This window comes from Syngnathus floridae, chromosome 6, assembly GCF_059516105.1.
Source record: "Syngnathus floridae isolate MCC-2025c chromosome 6, RoL_Sflo_1.0, whole genome shotgun sequence".
Lineage (NCBI taxonomy): Eukaryota > Metazoa > Chordata > Actinopteri > Syngnathiformes > Syngnathidae > Syngnathus > Syngnathus floridae.
In genome coordinates, this window is record NC_142418.1 from 12,209,554 (window position 1) to 12,219,097 (window position 9,544).

Consider the following 9,544-nt stretch of genomic DNA (forward strand, 5'->3'; position numbering starts at 1 on the left):
AAAAAGCCTCTCTTTATCTCAAAAAGACTAAGAGGCTACCGCATGTAGACTCTGGTAATCAGAGTATCCCACCCACATACACAAACACATACAAGGAACATACAGTGCATCCACTTAATATGATGCAGAGCACACTCAAGTCACAATATATTTATATTTATTATTACTATCATTATTTCAAGTGATCATAAGCGACTTCTCAGATGCAACTCATTTGCCCAAATACTTGAAAATGGCGGCACAGTAGTCGTGAAATTAATTCAACAGCTGTAAATGAAAAAATGATACAAAGCTCTTGAATTAAACCTAAACTTCAACACTTGACCTTTGCGCAAGTGGATAAAAATACAATAATGCCTAAATAATTGTGGACTGCATCTAACTGTATCCTTTTCTTTGTCTTTCTGCTTGTTCACGCGACCATAGGATGAGACATTTCTTTTTTCCCCCCTCAATATTCCCCATAAACAATAGTTTAATCATTGATGGGCTGTTGCTCCATTCAATGGCGTTGTTCTGAGTCAACAGAACAGTCTCTCTGGAACAAACAGAACCTTTGCCATTGGCTGCTGGACTCTGTGGTTTGTGTTTGGGAACAAGCCGCCAGTGCTGGACTCTGTGAAGGGACAGTTACAACTGTACATCTAACATTGACAAAAAGCTGAAAGGCTATTTTTTTTCTACCCATCCAGATATGATGTAGTGTGAGGGTCAGGGTTAAAGATACACAGACACACGAGAACTCAAGGACTTTCGCACAACAAGAATGATCAATAATAATATTGTCTCAAAAAGCAGGTTATTTAAAAAAAAAGAAAAAAAGAACACTGTATGTGTGACACCAGTGAAGAATATCCTGTCAAGTAATTATTTTGAAGCACTGTATGAACATAGATAAGACAAAGGATGTTTACCACACTGTGATGGGAAACAGAGCCATCTTCAGCCTTAAAAAAATAGCAAAATGTAAACACCTACAAATATAAACAGTCAGAGATAGGGACAGTTTTGTTGTAGTTTCAGAAAAGAAAAGTACTCATCAAATGCCACCTTATAGTATTCTTTCACGAATACACTATTATGGTGCAAAAGTCAAAATTAAGAGTGGATATTGAAAAATGTTTGTAATTGTTATGGTTTTAGTTGAGGTGATGTACTGCACTCCATTGTGTCTCTTACCAAAATTCAAACAAATACATACCTCTCTAATAGTCCATCCATTTTTTTTCAAGTTCATTAAGTGTCATTGGTGAGTTGGAGCCTTAACCCATTGGGCTGAGTGGCGAGAGGCGGGTTGCCAAGTATGTACTTGCTAGTTAGTCACAAGATACATACAAACAACCATTCACATTCACACATATGGACAATTTGAGTCTTTAATGAAGTAACTCAATTTAATTGATGTTTGTGAATGCCGGACAAGAAGATTGAAATTCGACAGGGTAGCCACAACTCCACCGTCCTGCCTCTATCTAATAGTGTTAATCAAAAATGAGCGTTATCATTTTTGTGAAGTCACAGTTTTTGTTACAGCTCTTGTTTCGGATTATTACAATGTGCAGGCGTAGCTACAGTTTATGTTTTCACCGCTCAATAGCATTCAAGCCAAAACAACACACTCATCACTATGGTCTAATAGCAAACCCAGACTGCATGTTGCATAGGTGGCGACACTTGACAGTTAACAAGACAAATGAATTCTAAAATCATGATGGAGATACAACATTTCTTCTTTTGTGATGAATTGCTTTCAAAGACAAGTCTTCACTCTTAAACAGGTTCTTTCATATAAATTGATCAAAGTTTTTGAAGGACATTATGCTTGAATTCCACAGGTGTAAAGTGTGAAGGTCTTAACCTCCACAGAGCTTCTCACTGGTATCCATTCAGGTAGTCTCCATTAGCACAATGTTCATCCTCTTCTTGCATGGTCACCCCTCTCTTCTTTGTCCAGCCGTGTTTACGACCTGACGCATTATCCGTGGTTCCGTAACTCATTTTCATGTTCTCGCTTTTGAGCTCCGATTCTTCAGCTAGCTCGTCTTCTTCGACAAAGCCACATTTGTCCTCGCTCGTACTCTCGGGGTTGGCCCATTCCTGTTGTTCTCCCGAAGCAAAGATCGCGTAGAAGATGACCCCTGTGTAGTGCACCATGGATGCGATAACAAAGACATTCTGCCATTCAAGACGGGTCTGTCGGAAGGGAGGAATGAATAAAGTCAAGGAATATCCTGAGCGAAACACTGCCACTGCTCTTGATATGCCTCTGAGATAAAAGGGATTGTGATAAATCCTGCACTAGAAATACTGCTGCAGTTTTTCCAAATGGTGGATTATTCTCATCTTTTAACCAAGTTGAATGTGTCCATCAATTTTCTTTGAGCAGAGTCCATCTTGATACTAAATAAAATTCCTAACTCAAAATCTTTAGAGCTTTTGTTTTTATCACGATTGGTATTGAATAGAATAGAATAAATTAGAATAGAATAGCAAGAACCAAGTAACAAAGGAAGGAAGGAAGGAAGGAAGGAAGGAAGGAAGGAAGGAAGGAACGAACGAACGAACGAACGAACGAACGAACAAACGAACGAACGAACGAATGAACGAACGTAATGTGTTCTTCTGCGGCCCGTGTACCACGCCTTTACATTAAACCCATAGAGAGTACAAGGTTTGTAAAATTAAAATGAATAACTTCATTAGAAAAAATTGTACCTCCTGTATGAAATATCTATAAATGTATTTTGACTGGACTTTCATCACACTATAGTCAACTATAAAATAGTCTAGTCGTTCAGCTGTGCGAGAAAAAAAAGTACCTTGTGAATGGTCAAGGCTCCAACAATCAGAGGGCACACCATCCCAGACAGAGTGCCCACCCCATTGGAAATACCCATCAGGATGCTGGCATAGCGAGGAGCGATGTCCAGATGATTGACATTAAAGCCTGCCAACAAAGTATGGAAGCATGTGATTGTGTATTGAACAACATGAATTGATAATGCCTGCTGGAAGTTTCCGCACATGCGGTAGATGAATTCTATGATCACAATCATAACTCAATTTATTCTGATCTCAAATCCACTTCCTCCATTGAAATGAGTGCAAATTGCATTTCATTTATTATTTCAGCCGTCCAAAAACGTTTTTTGTACGCCTATGCACATTTATAGCTCTCTCTGTCTCTGTCACTGGTGCCTGAGGCTCACATGTAACTCGTGTAAATCACGAGTGAGGTTCTCAAAAGTGTAAGTTGCGGTACCACTGCAGTACCTGAGATGGCAAATCCACTGAAGCCCACAGCAAGCACCAAGAAGGTGATGGCCACCGCACGAGTGTGTGAAAAGCCAACCACCAACAGCAGAGTAGCCTCCATACCAAAGCCTGCAAAGAGAAGTGATGATAATGAAATGCCAGCTCGAAGGCAAATAATTGATGTTTGCCTCACTAACAAATATACTAATATTTGTCAACTGGTAGTAAATCAGTATGCACCTTTGTGGGCTACTGAAGAAGAATGTATTTATTTCGGAGTGTTCACCTTTGGCCTACAGGTTGCTATGGTTTCCTCAACCTACCTCCGCAGTTCATGAGTTTCCTCACATTTGTAGTCGTCATGATTTTGTTACTACGCAGGAAGTCCGCTAGCTGTCCTCCGATCGGAACAACGATTGTCATCACCATGTGGGGCACAGCAGACAGGATCCCCACCTGTAAGAGCAACATAGTCTTAACATCAAACGCTGCCATGATTCTTGCTCTCTGTCTTTGTGTCACGAGGTCTGAACCTTGCTGATTGGGAATCCAAAGACCTCTTCGAAATATGCCGGCTGGCTGATGAGAAGCAGGTAGAAGGTCCAGCTGCGGCAGAAGTTAGCCACGATGATGGCGTAGACTGGCATGGAAGTGAAGAAACGGCGCCACGGTGTCTTGAATTTCTTTTTGCATAAGAAGCGGGGGGGGGTTAGGTAGGGGGGGTCTTGAGTTTGTTACATTGACATATTGCATGAAATAATCTTTGCAATAATACCTTATTCACACTCTGGTAGTGGATTGTTTCACCAATGGTGGACTCGATGTACGTTCTTTCCTCGTCCGTGATGGTCGGATGCACCGCAGGACTTCCATAGGCCAACAGAAGCCAAAAGACGTACCAAAGGATTCCGAAAACACCTTTTTGTCAATGGAACAAAGGAGTGACGAGAACGTGGCAAAATCCTTTTAAAGTATTGATGAGAGCAAGGCAGAATCATTAAACCAATTTGAAACCTTTGACGTGCTACCTGAGAAGCTTCATTATTATTCAGATGAAAAGATGAGTCACAGCACCCAGACAGAAAAGGGGTGTTTTATATCAATAAATCATGAGATCATATCACCCAAAAAGCAGAGTGGCTTTTTATTAAAACACATCTAGCAAGATGTAAATTTGATGTCATTGTTAATCATTTTAATCAATCTCCATAGCAATTCAGATAAGGTTTATTGCGCAACGCATTCAAAGTCCAACTAACATCTTGATTGGTTGGTGACGATAGGAATCCATTAATGATTCCACGTGCCTTTCTTGCATGTTGGTTGGCTGTGAAAATATTGTATTTATTTATTTGTAAATGCACCTGTATTCATTAGATTTGTAGGTGTCAGTTTGTCATCAAGTTGAAACTCCATGCGTACTTCTAAGTGCTCATTAGATGGTAATAACCAATTAGTTCTCGCAGGCTAAATTTGAACTGTCATTACTGTGATATAATCTCTAAATAGCTTCAAAACTTTCTTTTTTCTTTTTTGGAGAAATTTTCTTTAAAATTGGTGATTTGTTACTGGTAAGTGATTTATGATTTATACAAACTTGCTGTTATGGATCAGTTGAATTAATTTGTGGAATTAGTTTCCAGTGTGAAAACTAAAGGATGACTAGCTTCCACTTTGAAATGTCATGACCATTTCCTCTTTCACAGTTCGTTGATTTATTGTCTTAATGCTCAGGGCAGCTCTAGACACTTTATTCTCACTAATTATGTTTACATTTAACAGATGCTGACAATTACCTTCTTACCATATATGTAAAATACGGACGGCCACCCAATGAATTGAACCATCACACCCGCCAAAGGCATGGCGATCACGGCTCCCGCGTAGGATCCTGGAACAAGATGCATTTCATTTAAGACAATTTTTACTGGACACAGAATGAAAAACTTAAGCAAAGTTATGTGCAATTTTTCCACGTCTGATGTTGAGCCAGCTTGTTTGATGGGGTTGAGGTCATTTGTTGGGCACGTACAGACTTTTACGGTAATAACAGTAAATCACTGGCGCCGGGCAGGCCAATAATTTACTGCTTTAACTGTAGTAGTGTATTTGGACTTACGGTATATTACCATAAGATAATGCTGGGTCATGTGGTAATTTTACAGTGCATCTAGTATTATTAATTTTAACAATAGGCTAAAAGATAAAGATAAAAAATCTGATTTATATGAAACCTTTCTCAAGTGTCCACAATGAGTACAATGCTCATGCATGTGAACATCGATCAAAAACGTATTTACGCAACAAGCTTGCATCGCTTGACGGAACCTGATGACCAATTCTTCCAACCATCTATTTTCTTGTCTCCATTGGGGTCAAAGGTGAGCTGGAACATACTATCCTAGCTGACTTTGCACACTCTGAACTGGTTGCCAGCTAGTCACAGGTGTCATTTTATAGAGAGAAACATCCATTCGCACATACTCACAATTTATGTATTATTAAAAACTTTAACCCACCGCAGAAGGATGTTGTTGCTAGTCGACTGCGCTCAAGAGGCGGGGCCCATTTTGACCACATCCCATGGCACGCTGGGTACGTAACACCCTAGATGGGAAATATGCCAAAATGAATGAAAGCATATCCTTTAGTCATTTCTTTGTAACTTCTTTATTCTCTATTCCTATTCTTACCTCAACTAAGCCCTGAAGGATGCGGACAAACATGACACAGCCATAGTGTACCCTCGCTGCGGACGGGATAAACATATTCAGCACTGACGTCAAGAAAATGGCTGCTCCAAACACCCTGATGAGAAAAAAAAGCAGACATTGACCATTAATTAAGAATGAATTACTAATTAAGAATTAATTAATAACTAATTATTAAATGTCCCTGGCCGCTTTACTCATTTGCAGAAAATTAATATCTTTTTTTATACTTTCATTTTGTCTTCAAAATTCAATTTAACTGTATTTAAAAGTGAGTACTGACTATTACAAGGATGAATAATGTGCAATTGGATTGCATACGAGGCCCGCGACAAAAGTGAGTTTGACACTCCTGAACTCTATTTGAATGTCGTCTCTGCTCCCTGCATCCCTTTTTCTCCTTCTCTGAATCTTCCCTGCTCTCTTTTTCCGAAACAGTGTAAGTGACACTTGTAATATTCCAGTGGCTGGTGTTTCAGAAAGAAATCAGAGGCAGGATCTTTCATTATTAACTCTGTCAGTGGCGTGTCCTCTTTTCCTGTGAAGCTTTTATTACAGGATTACTATCTGCTTCATCGGCACTGCTCGGAGCACTGAACAGGTTTAACCATTTAAACACACCACTCTTGGGCGGTTTCTCGATGGTGTTTGTCTTTTAATGAATCAGGAAACATTTTTTAAAAATTGTGATAATTGTAAAAGCAGATGTTTGCAAATATCTTCTTTTGAATCAATACAACGATAATCCGTATGCTTTCAGTTGAGAGCATGCAACAAGTGTCATAAACTAGTAGTTACAGAAAGCCAAGCAAATAAAATCAATAAATAGATTTGACCTGTTAGCAGACAGCTTGTTTGAGATGAAACCACCAGGAATTTGAGTGACGATGTAGCCCCAGAAAAAAGAGCCATGGATAAGTCCAACTGTCTCCGGATCCCAGTTGAACTCAGCTTTCTAAAAAGAAAAAGATGGACTGTGTTTAATGAAAGCACTCAGCTTTCTGATTAACTATCAAGATAGAATTTCTTTAAATGTATCTCAAACAAACGTCTACCTGGAGGACTTCAGTTCCATTCACATATACAGTGTTGTTGTTAACCATCTCCACAATTGCAACACCGAGGTTGCAACGGATGCCAAAGGAGATGCAGAAGCCCAGACCGCTGAGGATGGCAATGATGTAACGCTTGGGCAGACCGCCACAGCTGCAATCCAGCAGCGGAGCAGGAAGAGTCGTAGATGCCACCGGACGCCCATCTTCTGTCAACTCAATGTGGCTCTCCTCTTCTACATTGCTGCCATCAATTTTCCTGCACAAAAAATAGTAGAATTCACTTGTCCTTATTTGTGTCGTGGGTGAGCTGGAGATTATCCCAAGATGACTTTAGGCAGGAGGCAGGTTAAATCAGATTGCCAGTCAATCACAAGGTTTGCATGATGCGATTGATTGAAATATTTGTACTCACTAAGTATCTAGCACGTGTGCAATCTAATGAGATAAGTTAAGCAAAGTTATATTTTTTATTTAATGTAACATGTTCTATATATAGTATATATATATATATTTGATATTGGTCATTTCTTGAGCCCTGTGCAACTCTGATGTCATAATGGTCAGTCACTGAGGTGGATAAAAACAGGTGGATTTTGCTGCTTACTTCATATTTCACAACGCAATACTAATCAGAATGTCATGTTTAGACCAGTAGGGGCACATAGAACATATTTTTATTCGGATAAATGTCCATATATTTTTACTTAAAATATTGTCTTCTTATGAAAAACCAATTATGTCATTATGTTGTGTCAAAGAGATATTGATTAAACATGTTGAAAATTGTGAGTGTAATTTGCATGTATCAAATTGCAATTATTTCTACTTCAAGATGATTCTCATGTTTGTTACTTCAGTTAGCTACCTTTTTGCAACTCTTCAGGATAGAAAACAAAACACAGTAAATTATGAATGGAAAAACTAAGCAGCAATATGAGAGGAAGAGTCTTCTCGATACAACTGTTGCATTGGTTCTAAACACACACACACACACAGCGTTGTGAATTATTTATGAGACATGAGGTATGTATTACTGTTTTAAAATTGACCCAAGCTTAAATTACAAGCACAACAATTTAGTGTTTACTGTATGGACTGCATCATCTTAGAATTTTTTTTATCCCTCTGACAGCAGACGTCACAACACACTGAGTGAACAATAAATACTTTTTAAATATCTTCCCTTGAGGCAGACAACTGTTGGGAAAAAAAAAACTCCTCTCACCTTTGCAGTTTCCCTAAAGAGTTGCCCACTGTACTCTTCACTTCTTCTGTTCCAGGGTTTAGCATCTGCCCCTTCAAAGCTTCCAAAGACATGTTGGTGTCTTTTTTTTTTTTTTTCCAAAATGTGTCTTGATACTTCTGAATCCTGAAAAATCCACTAGATGATCTCCATTCTTGGTGAGCTTGTGGCCCAAGGAGTTGGATCCACCTTTAAGTGGATATAAAGCCCGTTACCAAACCACTCAGTCCAATAATTCAGTGGGTCTCAGTGAGGTAGAGGGAGGGCTTGGTGATGTTGGCGTACCCCTTAGTGCCAGTTTCATCTCTGAGATGTTCCATTTGAGAGAAGGACTTGTATGTAAGTCGAGCGCATATGAAAGCACTGGATCCAGTTTTTAGTTTAGCGGCTTCAAGAGATCATTTTCATACACAGCTAAACTGAAGGCACACCTTTGTGCTATCTCTCCATGTCATATACTCCCAGAAAGGAGGTGCAAGTGTTGTCCAACCCCTCGCTCACTACGTATTCATCCTATTTATCGTCACCATCATCTTCGCGTCACCGTCATCTCTGTGAGTTCATCTGATCTCAGCCAGTCAGGTGAACAATGAAAGATGCATGAGATTGACAAGACCAAAATTGCATGAGATTGGCGAGACCAAAGTGCATGTTCCTAAATGGGAATTGTATTATTTGCTACGGTGTATTGCTACAGTCATTATTATATATTATTTCCATTGATGTCACTTAATAATCTTTTGAAATTAGGGATGTTCCAACTTCAAGAAGTCTCTTAGTCAAACACAGCTTTAATATTAGTCCATCTTCGGTTGTGTATCTGCCATTGGGCAACGACTTTGGGTGAGAATAGACAGCCAGCCACTTGCAAACTTGTGACTTACTTAGCCTTGATATGATTGACATAGCCTTAATATTGTACAAATAGACATAGCTTTGGTACATCACACATCCACTTGGCATAGCCAACAGGAACAACACTGGAGGAAGTGTCACCAGTGAACTAGAACGAGACCTCACAATGAAGCGTTACCATGGCTGCTATTTTATCATTTTTGCCTGACTTCTAAATGAAAAGGCAACAAAAGACACTTTTTTCATGAGACATTATTAAGTTTATTATTACATACGCTACTCCAATGCTGAATTTTTATCTAAACTTGTCTGCTTTGTCTGAATATAATTTAAAAAGAAAAACAGGGGTTCCTTTTTTTTTTAAATTCTCCAGCTCAAGAAACGGAACATTTCAAATTATTGACATTTTGTATGCGGCCAACTTT

At 39.1% G+C, this 9,544-nt stretch overlaps 1 protein-coding gene across 1 annotated transcript; it reads right to left on the minus strand.

Annotated features, from left to right (window-relative positions):
- Nucleotides 1-718: 718 nt before the first annotated feature.
- On the minus strand, nucleotides 719-8,397 carry slc17a8 (solute carrier family 17 member 8). Its single transcript, XM_088378621.1, has 12 exons — nucleotides 8,247-8,397; nucleotides 7,022-7,277; nucleotides 6,803-6,921; nucleotides 5,949-6,063; nucleotides 5,775-5,862; nucleotides 5,060-5,146; nucleotides 4,031-4,173; nucleotides 3,789-3,938; nucleotides 3,579-3,711; nucleotides 3,274-3,384; nucleotides 2,820-2,947; nucleotides 719-2,193 (listed from the first exon to the last, which is right to left on the minus strand). The coding sequence occupies exons 1-12, from the start codon at nucleotides 8,336-8,338 to the stop codon at nucleotides 1,873-1,875; spliced, it is 1,743 nt and encodes a 580-aa protein (XP_088234747.1). The 5' UTR covers nucleotides 8,339-8,397; the 3' UTR covers nucleotides 719-1,872.
- Between the last annotated feature and the right edge of the window lie 1,147 nt (nucleotides 8,398-9,544).

Coding starts and splice junctions, on each gene's coding strand:
- slc17a8 (XM_088378621.1), bottom strand. CDS start 8,338: ATGTCTTTGGAAGCTTTGAAGGGGCAGATGCTAAACCCTGGAACAGAA. Junction 3,939..4,030: donor ACTACCAGAGTGTGAATAAG/GTATTATTGCAA, acceptor TTATGCAAAAAG/AAATTCAAGACACCGTGGCG. Junction 3,385..3,578: donor GAAACTCATGAACTGCGGAG/GTAGGTTGAGGA, acceptor TTCTCTTTGCAG/GCTTTGGTATGGAGGCTACT.